The sequence below is a fragment of the Papio anubis genome, chromosome 8 (genome assembly GCF_008728515.1).
Source record: "Papio anubis isolate 15944 chromosome 8, Panubis1.0, whole genome shotgun sequence".
Lineage (NCBI taxonomy): Eukaryota > Metazoa > Chordata > Mammalia > Primates > Cercopithecidae > Papio > Papio anubis.
Window position 1 is genome coordinate 119,114,319 of NC_044983.1, and position 17,699 is coordinate 119,132,017.

Here is a 17,699-nt window from a genome sequence, read left to right on the forward strand (position 1 = left end):
CACAGACCCATGGGATGCTAATTGCCAAACTTACCCTTGTCACCATGTTACCTCTTTGGCTATTCCGCACATTAGAATAAACACATAAAAGCAGTTTGACAATGTGGAAGGCATCAAATTCAGTACAAATAATACCTCAAGGTGATTTCAAAAGAGGCATTTCAGATACGTTTCAACGACAAAAGAAACAAGCACTATGGTTGGTGATACAAATATAAATGGAGGTTAGAAATACTTTTAAGGGAGTAATCATGAAAGGCTCTTTTATTAAATAAATTTATTCCATTATTCATCAGATTTTCTAACTGTATTTTGTGTGTCTTTTATAGCTTCCTAATTTCTGTTATGTTTGAATGGAATACCCGTAGAATATAGAAATAGTCTGAAAATCTTGAGAACTTTCGTTGTATATATTTAAATTTGTAGTTTGTTTGGAACTTATTTTCGTATTTGATGTGGAGTAAGGGTTCAACTTATTTTTCTTCTCTTTGAATAACCAATAGTATTTGGACAAATGCTAGCACTGTTTTTTCGATAACTCATTACTGCTGAATGGAGGCATAACTTTTGTTGTATACTAAATTCCACTGTATATTGGATCTAATTTTGGTACCCCTTTTTCTTCTGCTGATACAATATTGTTTTTTGTTTGTTTGTTTTTTCCTCTGAGACTGTGTCCTGCTTTGTCGCCCAAGCTGGAGTGCAGTGGTGCGATCTCGGCTCACTGCAACCTCCGCCTCCCGGGTTCAAGTGATTCTCCAGCCTCACCCTCCCGAGTAGCTGGGACTACAGGTGCCTGCCACTGTGCCCGGCTAATTTTTGTATTTTTTGTAGAAACAGGGTTTCTCCATGTTGGCTAGGTTGGTCTCGAACTCCTCACCTCAGGTGATCTGCCCACCTTGGCCTCCCAAAGTGCTGGGATTAACAGGTGTGAGCCACTGTGCCCAGCTTACAATATTGTTTTGATTATTGTAACTTAGAGTAACTTTTAATATTAGTTATGGCTAAACTTTCCTTGTAAGTCTTTTTTTAGTAACTTTCTTGGCTATTCCAAGACATTTATGTATGTGTGTGTGTGTATGTGTGTGTATATATACATATATATATTATTTATATTATGTATATTATACTTGTGTGCATTTATGGGATACAATGTGATGTTTTGATGTATGTGTATAATGTGACATGATTAAATCAAACTAATTGACATATTCATCACCTCACCTGTCTTTTTTTTTTTTTTTTTTTTTTTTTTGAGACGGAGTCTCACTCTGTCGCCCAGGCTGGAGTACAGTGGCCGGATCTCAGCTCACTGCAAGCTCCGCCTCCCGGGTTTATGCCATTCTCCTGCCTCAGTCTCCCGAGTAGCTGGGACTATAGGCGCCCGCCACCTCGCCCGGCTAGTTTTTTGTATTTTTTAGTAGAGACGGGGTTTCACCGTGTTAGCCACCTGTCATTTTTTTAATGGTGAGACAACTGAAATTTATTCTGAAATACTTAATACATTTTTATTGACTGTAGTCACTGTGGTGTGCAATAAATCTCAAAACTGATTCCATCTGTCTGAAACTTAATATGCTTAACAGCTGCCCATTCCTCTGTCTGAAACTGTACCCTTTTATCAATAACTCCCCATTCCCTCCTTCTCTACTCCCCCAGCCTTAGTCATCTTCCTACTCTGCTTCTGTGAGTTCAACTTTATTAGGTTCCACATATAAGGGAGGTCATGCAGTATTTGCCTTTCTGTGCCTGGCTTATTTCACTTAGCATAATTTCCTCCAGTATTATTCATGTCGTTGCAAATGACAGGATTTCTCTTTTTTTATGGCTGAATAGTATTCCATTGTGTATATATACCACATTTTAATCTATTTGTCTGTCGATGGACACTTAGGTTGTTTCCATGTCTTGGCTGTTGTGACTTATGCTGCAGTGAATGTGGAAATGCACATATCCCTTTGAGACGCTGATTTCAGTTCCTTTGGATATATACTCAGAAGTGGGATTACTGGGTCATACGATAGTTCTATTTTTAGTTTTTTTAGGAACCTTCAAATCATTTTTTTATAATTAATTTATTAATATATTTTTCAGTAGGCAATAATTATGATACAAAATTCTAAATTTACACAGGGGTATTAAAAAGTCTGCCTTCCACTTCTGTGCTTAGCTACCCAATTCTCTTTCAGCAGCCACTGTTAAGTTTCTTCTGTTTCCTTCTAGAAGTATCATATATGTATATATTCTTTTTTGTGTGTGGTTGTATTTTTACACAGATGGTGTACTCTAGACTTTTAAAAGAAATTTAATATGAATTAGAGACTATTTCAGATTTCTTCATGTAGAGTCACCTTACTCTTTTTGCTTAGATATAAATTTTGACCTAGGAAAATTTCTAATCGCATAGTGCCTTGGTTTCTTTATCTCTCCAAATGGGGTAACTGGCCAAGCACAGTGACTCACACCTGTAATCCCAGTACTTTGGGAAGCCAAGGCATGGGATCGCTTGAGCCCCGGAGTTGGAGACCAGCCTGGGCAATATAAAGGGACTCCTTCTCTACAAAAATAAAAATAAAAATAATTAGTCATGCATGCTGGCTTGTGACTGTAGTGCCAGCTACTTGGGGGATTGGGGCAAGAGGATTGCTTGAGCCTGGGAGATTAAAGCTGTTGTAAGCCACGATCCCCCCACTGCACTCCAGCCTGGGTGACAGAGTGAGACCCTGTCTCAATAAATAAATAAATAAGCAAATGAATGAATGAATAAATACATTTAGAAATAGGGGTAATTATACTACCGTATAACTCATGGAGTTAGGAGGATTAAATGAAAATGTATATATAAAGTACTTGGTAATAGCCTAGCACTTAGTAAGCATTCAATAAATGCTATTATTATTTACATAGCTGATAGTGTAGGGAAATAATTAATGTTGTCAAATATGGGATTTCTAAAATATTTCTAAAAAGAAACCATTGATCATTAAAAGTACCTAGATGACTAGAAATATAGGTAGTGCTAAATTAGAAAATGACATGAGCCAGATCTGTAAAGTGAATAACCTATCCTCCAATGTATGCACATTGTAGTTTTTCAGTGTCTTAATTTTGACCATTTGAATTTTGTCTTATTTTTCACTGTTAGGAATAATTTAAGTTTTCGGTTACAATTAGATGATATTAGGGCCAGGGGACATAAGGATACCCAAATGCTACTATGGCCAAGACATTCCTCCTTCTCAGGATATTTTCAGGGTAAATGTATCCACAGGGGAGAATGGCAAAGGAAAGCATAGAGCTTGTTTTTTATTGGCTGGGCAGAGCACTTTGGTAAATCAGATTAGAACATTTGGACCAAAGAGATAGAAGTGAGTATGAATGAACATTCGAGTGGAGAGTGATGGTTGGGCTGCCCACTGTGCTCGAGGGGATCTTGACCCTGTTCCCACTGAGGCCCACTGGGAAGGATACCAGAATAGAAAGCCCCAAAGAACAAGGTAGCCCAGTGACTCCTGGTAAACGTGACGGTCATGCAGATGAATTTCCCTTTTTCGGGTGGAGGAGGGATGATGGGCAGACAGAGCCAATACTTTGCATCCACCTGGTTTTCGTATAGCATAGCAACTCTTTCTTGGAGTCATTTGCTTTTCAGCTTTGGCCCACTCACCCCTGCTGCCTATGAGGCATCAAAAACAATGTATTAGAAACCCTTTGCAGGCTCCCCCTTTCTGAAGCAGCCCCTGTTCCCTTGCCCTTCTACCAAGTCCATGTCATCCAGCGTTTCTGAGTTACCTGTCTCAGTAACTCTGAGAGTTTCGTGGTGAATTAAATGAACTCTGTGGATTTTGTGTCTACCTTCAGAGTCTTCTCTGTGTAGGTATTGTTGTAGAGTTTCAGAAAACTGCTGTGGAGTGGATAAATAAATCAAAAGCTGCATTCAGTCCTTAAGTTAGAGGTTTCTTTTTTTAATTAGATATGTAAATTATACTTTCTTGTTTTATAAAATTGTATCACTGAGAAAAATCTCTTCTGTTTTAGTTCCACCTCTTGAAGGTTTTGTAATGAATCGAGTGCAAGGTGATTATTTTGAAACTCTACTCTATAAGATCTTTGTTTCAATAGATGAGCACACAAATGTTGCAGAGGTAAGTTTGACGACATCTCATGAAAATATAATCTCAAGATTGTAAGTTTGTGTAAAGCAAGTAAAATTATTTAATATGGTAATATGTTTTTAAAATCTCCAGGTGGGGAGATTATACCATTATTACACTTAAATGTCATTATTCTTATGTTAATTCTTATAAATGTATATTAAAATTTAAGTTAATAATTTATAATTTGGTTAACTTTCTATATGACTTTTTATACTTAAGTATTGTAGACTATATTGATCTATCCAGGAATTTTATTTTAAATGAGACAAAATTAAAGAGTAAGGAATCTTAAATTGTTATGGTCACTGCCTGGATTTGTACTATAAGGATCTTAGAGATAGGGAAAGAAGAAAGTTCTGAATTCAAAATTTATTCAGGTCTTCTAATTCATAATTTTAAAATTTTGCTAATTATGATTATATTGGTCTATTACAACTGTGTAATGTGCTGTTGATTCTAATAATGTAAAAATAAATTTTAATTTTATCTTCCAGCTTGCAAATGTCCTTGAGATTGATTTATCCCTGGTTAAGGTATATTATTTTTGTGCTGATTTATTTGTGATGTGATAACTGAGTGGATTTTACTAGTAGATTTTTATCTTGATAAGCTACTGAGAAACGAAGGCATTGAGATTGTTGTTAGCTGTCTGAGAGAGTGTGCACAGTAAAGGGGCACTTGTAAAGAGCAGGATAAGGGGCCCTGAATTGGGATTCAAACACATGGACTGAAAAGAGAGCACTCATGCAAGCAGCAGCCCAAACAGTATCTTGTAGTGAGGTCCATTAAAGCAACAACTCCTGCTTCATTAGGGGTAGATGTAGGGAGGGCAAGGCCAGAGAGGTGGAAACATTTCCTCCTATACATTTAGGAAGACCTTAAGGGAGGAGCAGGTCTACTGAAAATAGTTTCTAGTTACGGGCTGAAAATGTTTGAGAATCACTATTAGTCTATTACACTATTTTTTTCTCTACAAATATTCTGATGTCTAGTTTATTTTAAATGCTAATTAGTTTCCTTTGTATTCCTTTCAGAATGCTGTTTCAATGTATTGCCGATTGGGCTTTGCCCATAAGAAGGGACAAGTAATAAATTTGGATCAACTTCATTCATCATGGAAGAATGTTCCATCCGTAAACAGATTAAAGTAACTTATTTATTCAGTATGAGATATTAGAGTTTCCTTTTGAAAAGACATTTAATTTTACATACAGAAATTTGTTTATTTGTTTATTTATTTATTGAGAGAAAGTCTCGCTCTTGTCGCCCAGGCTGGAGTGCGATGGCGCGATCTTGGCTTACTGCAACTTGCACCTTCCCGTTTCATGCGATTTTTTTTTTTTTTTTTTTGAGACGGAGTCTCCCTCTGTGCCCAGGCTGGAGTGCAGTGGCCGGATCTCAGCTCACTGCAAGCTCCACCTCCGGGGTTTACGCCATTGTCCTGACTCAGCCTCCCGAGTAGCTGGGACTACAGGTACCCGCCACCTCGCCCGGCTAGTTTTTTGTATTTTTTAGTAGAGACGGGGTTTCACCGTGTTAGCCAGGATGGTCTCGATCTCCTGACCTCGTGATCCGCCCATCTCGGCCTCCCAAAGTGCTGGGATTACAGGTTTGAGCCACCGCGCCCGGCCTCAAGCGATATTCATGCCTCAGCCTCCTGAGTAGTTGGGACTATAGGCGTGCACCACCATGCCCATGTGATTTTTGTATTTCTGGTAGAGGTGGGGTTTCACCATGTTGGCCAGGCTGGTCTCGAACTCCTGGCCCCAACAGATCCACCGGCCTTGGCCTCCCAAAGTGTTGGGATTACAGGTGTGAGCCGCTGCGCCTGGCCCAGAAATTTTATTTATTCAACCTGTCAGTTGAGGTGAGCCCTATATATTAGTGATTTTTGATCTTGTGTGTATTATGGATCTTTTTTGGAATCTTATGAAAACTAAGAAGCCTTTTCCCAGAAAAAAAACAAATACATATTTTACATAAAATCTTGAAGGGTTCTTGAATTTTTTGAAGCCTATCTGTGGATCTTAGTTAGGAACACTTGTATGTAGGCAGAGCATTTTTGGGCTGTGTCTTAATTTTGGGCTTGAATATGAGACTGGATTTTGATGGATTGTTCATCATTTAAGTCTTCAGTAGATATTTTAATGTAAGGTCATTTATATGATTTTTAAAAACCAAATGCATTCTCCATTAATAGGAGTACCTTAGATCCACAGAAGATGCTCTTGTCATGGGATGGAGGGGAAAGTAGGAGTCCTGTACAAGAAGCTTCATCGGCAACTGACACCGATACAAATAGTCAAGAAGATCCAGGTTAGCAGTAACTCAGTTTAACATAGAGCCTGTCTGTAGGTACGGCACATGTCCGGGCATGTATTCTTATAGTTGTCTTCTAGTTTTGTTTTAGATTTTATTCAATACACAGTCTTCGAGTGTTTCACTGTGTTTTGGGCACTGTGCTAAGTCCTGGGTGTCTACAATTGACAAGAATATGGTACCTTTCTTCTAAGCATTAAATCTAAGGAGAGAGAAGAGAGTGTGACCAAACAAATTACAACAACACGGGCACCAATTGTGATGCTTGTAGGGTGCAAAGAGGAAGAGACCCTTAATTGGCTAGAGAGGTTTGGGAAGCCTTCACAGAGAAGATATTATTTGAGCTAAGAATGAAGAAGAGCCTGCCAGCTGGTCAGGGAAGGAAAGCCATTTCAGCCCGAGGGAATAGTGAGGCTAAGCCCAAAGGGAAACAGCATAGTGGACAAGGCCTAGGGTTAAATGCTTTTTAATATTCTTTGCACTTCAAAATAGGTATGGCTGGAACCTTTTATGACTATGCTAGTGCCTTTTTAAAATTACGTACTTTCTGGTTATGAAATAAAGCTGAAATTAAATACTTTCACTCCAAATGGTAAGCAAAGAGTAATTTCCATTTACTTGATTTTAAATTACGGTGTTTTTCAGCTGACACAGCCAGTGTAAGCAGCCTGAGTCTGTCTACAGGACACACGAAGCGCATCGCATTCCTGTTTGACTCCACTCTTACTGCCTTCTTAATGATGGGAAATCTTTCACCAGTAAGCCCAATTCTTGTTTAAATATGAAGGTGTTTAAAGTAAATATTAGATATAAAATAATTTAATGCTTTTATATCTTTTTTAAAGTACTACATTTATTCCTGAAGCACAACTGACTTAGAGGAGTATGATAACTTTCGGGAGGGTCCTTTTGTAATTGGAAGAATTAGCCCCTCACCCCACTGATCGTTAAGTTTAAATATATTTGAAAGGATAATATAAATATTATATATTATGATTAGCATAAAAATGGAGAGGTAAAGCTTTAATATTTTGTTTCTTTTTTTCAGAACTTGAAAAGTCATGCAGTCACAATGTTTGAAGTAGGCAAACTCTCAGATGAGTCTCTGGACAGCTTTCTCATAGAACTAGAGAAGGTAAATCTAGGTTGCATGTTAGGGGATGTTAGGGCATTTGGAATCTTGCTTGACAGAATGCCAGTTATGCAGTCTATTGATTTGAATGGGCTTTTGGTGTATTCTTGCTCGTTCCTACCTCATTCCCCAACTTAGTACTCTGACAGTCATTTAGACTTAAACATACTGAGTGGGTGAATTGATTTTGTGATTTTTAAAGTGATATGTCTACCTCATCTAATTCTTAACATAATTTGATATAATGAAGAAATGGGGTATGGAAATTTTAGTCTGTAATTTTTTAAATTGAATTTTTTCTAAAATAGCTTTTCAATTTTTTTTCTGGTATGACTCTCTAAGATCACCTCTTAAGCAGTTTGATTTGAAGTTTTTGTTCCATTTACCTTGAATCTGGAACAATGTCCCTGGGTATCATATTTATGTCCGCTCTCACTATCCCTTTTAGCATCTTGAAGACTTCAGCCATATTTGCTCTTAACCACCTTTTTCCCCGTGAGTACAGCCCTAGTTTTCCTTAGCTCTAAATAAATCTGATTGCCCTTTATTGGTGTTTTTCATTCTTTGGATATTTTATTCTGTCCTCTTTGTATTCAGATAGTTTGTGTGCCTAATCTGTTCCTTGACTAATAATTTTGGTGCCTTTTGTGCTTTAGTGATGAACTTTGTATATTAAATGTGCTGTTTAGAGAATTTGTGATGATTCTGTAACTCCTTTATATCTTACAAAAAAAAAACACAGTAACATTTTTCACTGCTCCTCCTCTGTAGGATTTTTACTTTTATAAGTGTAGAAATATGTGTGAGATAATCCTTTCCTATTAATTGGTCTCTTTTACTTTTACCTTTATACTGCCATTTATTTCTTCATGCTTCTTTATTTGTTAATCCCATTTCTTATTGTATATTATCTTTTACTAATAAATTTCTTACTATGTTACTGCACATTTCAAGTCCTGGTTTCCTGATTTTTATCTTTTTTTCACCTCAGCTAGTCTTTTATCAAATGTAGCAAATTGTAAGATCACTTCTGCTCTTATACTCACTCATAAATTTATGTTCTTTTTCATCACAAAGTCATTCTTGAGAAAGCCTTTCAGTCTGAGGCTTAGTTTTTAAAGTGGATTCTTGGCTATTTTTTAAGTAGTCTGATCTTGATTAAGATTGATTTTTTTAAATTTATGCAAATCTAATTTAGTTATTTTCCCATTGATAGACCTATTATTCCATTTTCTGTGTTGTTTCTGGGATATATGTGTCTCTACATATTAAAAGGTGACTTACTCAGAAAAGCATGCATTGAACTATAAGGCCAGCAAAGGCAGGGGTTTTGTCCATTACTCTATCCTTATCTCCTAGGGAGGTCATCGTCCATAGGAGGCACTAAGTAAATCTTTGTTGAGTGAATTTAAGCTGTGTGTTCAGCAATGGTGAACAGCTTTGTTGAATCACAGACTCCAGTGTCCCTAGTAACTGGTAATGCAGAATTGTGAACACAGTGATGAGAATTATAGGTAAAACTGGTGACCTTGGATTGGGGTACTTTCCTAGATGGAGTAGAATATGGGTTTTAGAGTTGTTCAAGCACTCTATTTGAATCCTACGTGGAACATGTAACATATAATGCTATAACTTAGCATTATTCAATTGCTAAAATTGTTAGTCTTAATTGAAGTAATTTCTATCCTCATAGATGCAGTAAAATTGGGAACTCAACCAAAACTGAGGTTAATAACTTGTTTCAGTATTGCCTGGGCAAATTTTTGATATACTACTTTTGAATAATGTCTTATATCTCTATTATATGATTATTAGAGTTAATGGCATAAAAGTGGTATTTTTGTTGCAGAATCTGTTTTCTCTTGGTTTAGGTTCAGAGCACTGGTGAAGGAGAAGCACAGAGATATTTTGATCATGCGCTTACTCTGAGAAACACAATACTGTTTCTGCGTCATAACAAAGACCTAGTTGCGCAAACTGCACAGCCAGACCAACCCAATTATGGTATGATAAATATATTTAATTTTGAAGACATGATCATATGAAACCTTTTTCTAAGAAATTAAACAGATCATGCTCACTTACATAATCATCACTTATATATCTTGTATAGATAACATATTGAATTTAAAACTAGAGACCTGTTTTGTGAATTTCTTGCGTGTTAACTATTTCTTAACCTTATTTTAGTTTTTCTTTTCTCATGTGCCACTAACATTTGTAGTATTTAAATCTGTTCAATACCTACAAAAGTGTTAGAATGTTAATTTATGTAAGTAGCTGGATGGAATTTAGAACAGGCATCAGCTCTGAGGGGTGAACAAGGGCACACATTTAGTTAATGTAGGAAGCATAAAATTTCAAGAATGAAAGATTCCATCATAGTGAAAAGAATAAAGAGGAGCCTTCTGCTCAAATGCTACTACAATACTTACCAAAAGATTTTACTTTTAAAAAGGAAATAGATAATTCTTTTTAAAGAGTAAAAGAAGTAGTGGCAATTTTAAGGTGTTGATGAACTTTAATGGAGCTGTTGCCTTACTGGGCACTCTCGGTTTTGTGATAGTTGGGGGTTCCCAAGCTTTACTTGAATTGATGGTGTCAGAATTTCCACCCAGATGGGGATTTGGATTCAGTCGGTTTTGAGATGTGGCGTGTCCCCCAGGAATTTGTGTTTTTGAAAGATGATTCCAGTGCTCAGCTAGGCTTGGGCACCACCGCATGAGCACTTGGCCCAAGTTCTTAGGAGTTCACAAGAGTTGTTGTGTCTTGGGGCTTCATGGGTCCTCAATACCACTGTAACATTTAATTTTGCTTAGTTTCATTTACCTAAAGGCTATTTTTCTAGCCAAGAACATCAGTTTCTTAATCATCTCCATTTTCATTTATTCTCTCACTAGCATCTGGCTTTCTTTTCAGCTCAGTTTTTAATATTGAGGGAGGATTCAGCTGTTACTTCACAAGCTGTCACATAGTTTTTGATTTACTACTTTTGAATAATGTCTTATATCTCTTATATGATTATTAGAGTGAATGGCATAAAAGTGGTATTTTTGTTGCAAAGTCTATTTTCTCTTGGTTTAGGTTCAGAGCACTGCTGAAGGAGAAGCACATGCTGGGTAGTTTACTTGAGTGAGGCTAGACTCACTTAGTACCAAGTGATACACTTCTGCAGCCTTAATATGCCTTATCTGAAGAATTACAAATTGTTGCATCCTGGGGCTCTTTTTGAGATCATTCATAAATAGTTTAAACTGAGAATATTAAATCACCAAATGCCAAGAGTCTGAAGCACTTACGAGTAGGCATTTGTTGGTGGATAACCATTTTTGTGTTAATAAATACTAAATAATGTGATGAAGCAGTGGTGAGTGGCACAGTCTTGAAGATGTCTTTGGATATAAAACTCCTGGAATTTCTGGGACTTTTTAGTGCTTTATGGAGGTAATGCGTTAGATGATTTGAAATATTCTGTTAAAGCTGTCTTGAAATACATTGTCCTTTCCTGCCTGTCCCAGAATCTGAGAATGTTAGAGAGTACTGGTGAGCCGTGAAGTGTAACTCCTATTATAGATAAAGAAATTGGAGTTTATATTAGCTAAATCTTCTGCTTGTTTTTAGTCATCAAAGCCCATATTATTAGTAAATGGAAGAGCCAGGAATGGAAGACTTGAATCCATGTCTGTTGAATTTTTTTCCATTGCCCTGTCCCTTGTATTACCTTCTCTTGAACGCTAAGCTTTGTATTGATTTACTCATAAACATTTGTTGCTTGGTAATCTGGGCTAAACTTTTTCCCCATGAATAGTCAGTGTACCATGAAGTAAGTTAAATGGTAAATCTAAACCTATTCTCTATGAAAATAGTCCCGTGCAATCCTAACCTTTAAGGTGAGTTTAATGTTAGACTGCTCCTGACACTAGTTGGAGATTTAATTGCTTAGAATAATTGCTGGGTCTCCAAAGTTAAATTTGATGAATGCCTCCCCTTAAGACCAAACCTGCAATTATTTATGAAATTTCATTTTTGCTACTAGCACTTCTTAGCTGAGCTCCTCATCTGAATTGCAGAACATGGAAACTGATTGGCATGACTGTTTCTCAGTTTTTCTCATGATGGTGTACATTAGTACCATTCTCAATGCATAGTTCCATATAGAGGTTATCTTAGGGCATTAAGGCTTCACGCTTGCCCTGTTGAGAAATGTTGCTTTCTGCAGGTACTAGGCTTGATAACTGAACCTTACTCTTTTTTTAGAAAAGAAATTCTCTGCCGGGCGTGGTGGTTCATGCCTGTAATACCAGCACTTCGGGAGCTCGAGGTGGGCAGATCACTTGAGGTTAGGAGTTTGAGACCAGACTGACCAACATGGTGAAACCCCTCTTTACTAAAGATACAAAAATTAGCCAAGTGTGGTGGCAGCCACCTGTAATCCCAGCTATTCGGGAGGCTGAGGCAGGAGAATTGCTTGAACCTGGGAGGCTGAGGTTGCAGTGAGCTGAGATGGCGCCACTGCACTCCAGCCTGGGCAACAGACTGAGACTCCGTCTCAGAAGAAAAAAAGAAATCCTCTAGTGTTGGTGTTTTAAGCATCTTGTTTGAGTAAAAAGAATTTTATTTTTATGTTACTAATAATTTATACTTTGAGTATATCATGTAATACTTGTTATCCATTATAAAACAAAAGCGTTGTGATATTATACAAGCAAACTCTGTTATACATGGAACTAGTTTCTTAGTCCTAAGAGTCCTTAATCCTTTGATTTCAAATAGCATGGGGCACTGCTTGTACATAAAAGTGATGTTTGGTCTATTTTTTTCTCATTTTATAAGCATGATTTTCCCCCCAGGTATCTTTGTCTTTAAAAAGACATTGTTTAACTGTGATTAGTATAAGTCAGACATAAAAACCACTGTTTATAATTTGGCAGCCTAGTACTGTGGAAATGTTTAGGAATTAAACGACGTTTGTAGGAAAGCAATCACAGTTGTAAAGCTATTAGAAATGTGTTCTAACCACCATGAAATCTTTGGACTTCTTACTTTCCCTGTTTTAGTATATATTAAGTATTATCTATACTTGACATTGATAATGTTGAATTTTGCCTGAAGGTTAAGACATCCCCTCACCCTTCTGTGTTTTGGGAAGGGGCTTAGTGCAAGGACACACTTTTTCTCCATATGACTTAAATGAGATTCAAAGGTGAATTCTCCGCTCCTTTCTGTTCACCTGTGACAAGGTCAGAAACAGATCCTCCACATTCCCTTGCTTTGCCTCATAAGCAGTGGGCCGAACTGCCTGTTCTGAATTATCAATCAGAACAAAATGCTTGTTAGCCAAAGCTTGTTTAAGCTTCTGTCCTTCTAGCTCCGTGAACTTTGTCTCACCCTCAACCTGAGCAAGGTGTATCCCTTGCTTTAGGACCCCTCCCAGAAAATATGCTGACCTTATGGTTAAACATTCTGTGATCTGCTATCCAGTACCTCACCCTGTCATCCCCCTTCCTCACACCCAGTGCTTTCCATCTACCCTTCATTGGTGATGTTAATTTTGATCACCCAGTTAATGGATTGTCTGATTTTTCCACTGTATAGTCAACTATTTTTTTTCCCTCACAACTGATAAGCAATCTGTGGGAAGATACTTTGAGGCCCTGCAGATATCCCACTCCTCATCAGTGTTTCCTCCTAGATTTAGAATCCATTGGTGGTTCTTGCCTGAACCATTCTGTATTTCGATGGTTGGAGATTGGTAATTTTTCCCCCACTTTAGCACTTCTGCCGTATTTAACAGTTGTGACCAGGCATTCTCTCGTATTCTCTGTATGAATTTAGGAATTCTTATTTTTTTAGTAGTCTGTGATTAGTCATTGTTGCCTCTCAATTATTTTTGTGCCCCAGTTTTCTCAGATTTTGCCGTGAGAATTTCCTTTGAGCTTGCTCCTGTCTCCTTTCTCCTTATGACATGCCTCCAGTTTTCTCCCCTAAGCAATTCTTTACTTTCTGGCCAAGCAATAAGATCTTATTGTGTGTTTATTCTGCCTCAGTCCTGGAATCAGCCGTTTTTCCTAGAAGCCTAATTTCTTTTACTGGGGATTGCTATTAGAGACCAAGATACTGGTGTTAGTTGTGCTCATTGCTTCTAGGCATTTTCAGGAGGCCATTATGTATATATATATATCTGTATTTTTAGATATATTCTTGCTTGAAGGAGGAGATAGCTACCTTGATCTTCGGAAGTTTCTTTTAACGTTAAATATCTCTTTTTAGAGAGCAATAGGATTTGGTATTTTTCAAAAGGATTAAGAATAAGAATGCTGAAAATCTGTTGTATGTTGAGTGAGTTCATGCTTTATGGACCGGAAATCTAGGATACACGTTTCCAAATGAGGAGCTCTTGCCCCTATACTAAAATGAGGACTTGGCCATGATTCTCTTTGTAGAGATCGGAAACTGGAGGAGAGAAGCACATAGCTTCTCCTGGGACTTAGGCTTTCGTAATACAGTTGACAAGTGAACAACATGGCTATGAATTGCACACATCCACTTATGGGCTGATTTTTATGAGTAAACGTATTAGAACATTTTTTGGAAATTTGTGATGATTTGAAAAAACTTGCAGGCAAACCAGATGTCGAAGAAGTTAAGGAAAAGTTAGATGTGTCATGTATGTATAAAATACATCTAGATACTAGTCTATTTTGTCATTTATTACCATAAAATATATACAGATCCATTATAAAACATTCAAACATATCAGAACTTAATGCACACATTTACAGATTGCACAGCGACATTGCAGTTGAGAGAAATGTAAATAAATGGAAACATATAGTATTAAGCCATAACTGCATAAAATTACCTGTAGTACATATTATACTACTGTAATAATTTTGTAGGTATCTCTTGTTGCTCTTGTGATGAGCTCAAGTGTTGTATCTACTTGAGTACCTGCTTAAAATACTCTGTGACACTGATTATCTTTGGGTGAGCAATGTGTCTTTACGTTAAATTGCCCATTACAGTTAAAAGTGATCTCTCGTGGTTCTCTCATATTTTTCATTGATTTAGTGCAGTACCATAAACCTTGAATAACACTAGGGGAGCCATACAGAGAGCCACTAGTGATGCTGGAAATTCTCCCAAGAAGCAGAGAAAAGTCGTAACATTACAAGAAAAAGTTGAATTGCATGGTATGTACTGCAGATTGAGCTCTGCAGCTGCAGTTGCCCATCATTTCAGGATAGGTAAATCAGTGTAAAAGACGATTGTTAAATAAGAGAAGGAAATTTATGAAGCTGTTTGTACCTCTATGCCAACAGGCATGAAAACATTGCACTTTTTGCAAAATACTTTCTTTTTCTCATATTGAAAATGCAGCTTTTATGTCAGTGCAGGATTGCTATAAGAAGGGCATACCTATAGACTCTAATATGATTCAAGAAAAAGCAAAGTCATTATGACAAAGCAAATGAAAGATAATTAATATTCTCTTAAGCTGGAGAATTTAATGCTAGCAAAGGATGGTTTAATAATTTCAAGAGGTTTGGCTTAAAAACTGTTAAGATAGCAGGAGAAGAAATTTCTGTTGACCGAGAGGCAGCAGATGAGTTCCCAGATGCTAGTATGTTTTGATGTGTGTCCCCACCCAAATCTCATGTCTAATTGTAATCCCCAGTGTTGGAGGTGGGGCTTGGTGGGAGGTTATTGGATCATGGGGGCAGTTTCTCATGGTTTAACACCCCCTCCTCTCCCCCGCCCACCAAAGCTGTCATCACAATAGTGAGTTCTCACGAGATCTGGTTGTTTAAAAGTGTGTGCACCCTCCCCATCTCTCTCTTCCTCCTGCTCTGGCCATGTTAAGATGTGCCTGCTTCCCTTTCACCTTCTGCCATGATTATCAGCTTCCTAAGGCCTCCTCAGAAGCAGAGGCCATTCCGCTTCCTGTACAGCCTGCTGAACTATGAACCAATTAAACCTATTTTCTTCATAAATTACCCAGTCTGAGGTATTTCTTTATAGCAATGCAAGAACGGAGTAATACAGATACCATTAAGAAAATCATTGAGGAGAAGGGATATCTGCCTGAAGAGGTCTTTAATGCATGCAAAAGTGTCCTGTTCTGGAAGAAAATGGCATAAAGGACATTTATTAATAAGGAAGAGAAATGAGCACCAGGATTTAAGGCAGGAAGGGACAGGCTGACTACTGTTTTGTGCAAATGTAGTCAGGTTTCTGGTCAGGACTGCCCTTATCTATAAAGCTGCTGAGCCTTGAAGGGAAAAGATAGATGCCAGCTGCCAGTCTTTTGGCTGTACAGCAGAAGGGCCTGGGCAATAAGAACCCTTTCTCTGGACTAGTTCCTTTGATGTTTTGTCCCTGAAATCAGGAAGTACCTTGCCAGTAAGGGACTGCCTTTAAAGTTCTTTTGGTACTGGACAGTGGTCCTGGTGAACCCACGCAGAACCCGCATGAGTTCAACACTGAAGACATTGAAGTGATCTACTTGCCCCAAACACAGTGTCTCTGATCTTTAAGGCTCTTTACCCACAGTACTCTATAGAAAGGATTGTCTGCACTATGGAAGAGAACTCTAATAGAACCTCATGAAAGTCTGGAAGAATTACACCCCTGAAGATGCCATCATTGTTTTAGAAAAAGCTGTGAAAGCCATCAAGCCTAAAATAATAAATTTCTGCTGGAGAAAACTGTCTAGATGTTGTACCTGACTTCACAGGGTTTCCAACAGAGCTAATCTAGGAAATAATGAAAGAGATTTTGGATATGGCTAAAAGGTGGGGAGTGAAGGACTTTTTTTTTTTTTTTTGGAGTTGGAGTCTCGCTCTGTTATCCAGGTTGGAGTGCAGTGGCACAATCTTGGCTCACTGCGACCTCTGCCTTCCGGGTCAACCTATTCCCCTGCCTCAGCCTCCCGAGTAGCTGGGACGACGGGTATGTGCTACCACACCCTGCTAATTTTTTGTATTTTAGTAAAGATAGGGTTTCACCATGCTGACCAGGATGGTCTCGATCTCCTGACCTCATGATGCGCCTGCCTCGGCCTCCCAGAGTGCTGGGATTACAGGCATGAGTCACTGCGCCCAGCCTGAAGCGTTTTAAGATACCGGTCTTGGCTGGGCATGGTGGCTCATGCCTGTAATCCCAACATTTTGGGAGGCCGAGGCGGGCAGATGGTGAGGTCAGGAGATAGAGACCATCCTGGCCAACATAGTAAAACCCTGTCTTTACTAAAAATACAAAAATTACCTGGGCGTGGTGGTGGTGCCTGTAGTCCCAGCTACTTGGGAGACTGAGGCAGGAGAATCACTTGAACCTGGGAGGCAGAGGTTGCAGTGAGCTGAAATGGTGCCACTGCACTCCAGCCTGGCGTCAGAGGGACTCCGTCTCAAAAAAAAAAAAAAAAAAAAAAAAAAAAGATATGGGTCTTGAAATTCAAGAGCTAATAGGTAGGCACCTTGATGGAGATGGGTGCTTCCAAATGAGTGCCAGACAGTGAGGAAACATAGAAAAAGCAGTGCCAGAAAACAAATCGACATTATAGCGTCTGGCAGGGTTCTGATTATTCAAGACTGCTTTTGACTTCTGTGCACTCTTCTATGATACAGACACTGAAACTAAAGCAGATAGCAGAAGAAGAATTGGTACTGTATAGAGACATTTTTAGATACATTAAGAAACAAGAAGGTTAGAGGGAACTTACAGTGTGTTTCCGTAAAGTTACGCCGAGCATGCCTGCGTCTCCTGCCTCCCCTTCCAGCTCTTCTGCCTCTGTCACCTCGGAGACAACAAGCCCAGCCCTTCCTCTTCTTCCTCCTCTTCAACCTATTTACTGTGAAGACGAGGATAAAGACCTTTATGATGATCCACTTCCACTTAATAGTAATATATTTTTTCTTCTTTATGATTTTTTTCTAGCTTCATTGTAAGAATATAGCATATAGTACATATAATATATAAAATATGTATTAATCAACTGTTCATGTTATTAGTAAGGCTTCCAGTCAGCAGTAGGCTATTAGTAGTTAAGTCATTGGGAAGCCTGAAGTTATATACAGATTTTTGACTGTGCC

At 38.1% G+C, this 17,699-nt stretch overlaps 1 protein-coding gene across 4 annotated transcripts in view; it reads left to right on the top strand.

Moving 5' to 3' along the window:
* The window catches only part of FAM91A1 (family with sequence similarity 91 member A1), a 49,870-nt gene that overhangs the window by 13,761 nt on the left and 18,410 nt on the right, over positions 1 to 17,699 (top strand). For all 4 annotated transcript variants that reach the window (XM_017962284.2, XM_003903137.4, XM_031669730.1 and 1 more), the window contains exons 9-15: positions 4,039 to 4,145; positions 4,652 to 4,690; positions 5,192 to 5,304; positions 6,358 to 6,473; positions 7,122 to 7,234; positions 7,525 to 7,611; positions 9,480 to 9,612. In XM_017962284.2, the coding sequence (XP_017817773.1) occupies positions 4,062 to 4,145; positions 4,652 to 4,690; positions 5,192 to 5,304; positions 6,358 to 6,473; positions 7,122 to 7,234; positions 7,525 to 7,611; positions 9,480 to 9,612 (685 nt within the window). In that variant the 5' untranslated portion in view covers positions 4,039 to 4,061. The remainder of the gene's footprint in view (positions 1 to 4,038; positions 4,146 to 4,651; positions 4,691 to 5,191; positions 5,305 to 6,357; positions 6,474 to 7,121; positions 7,235 to 7,524; positions 7,612 to 9,479; positions 9,613 to 17,699) is intronic.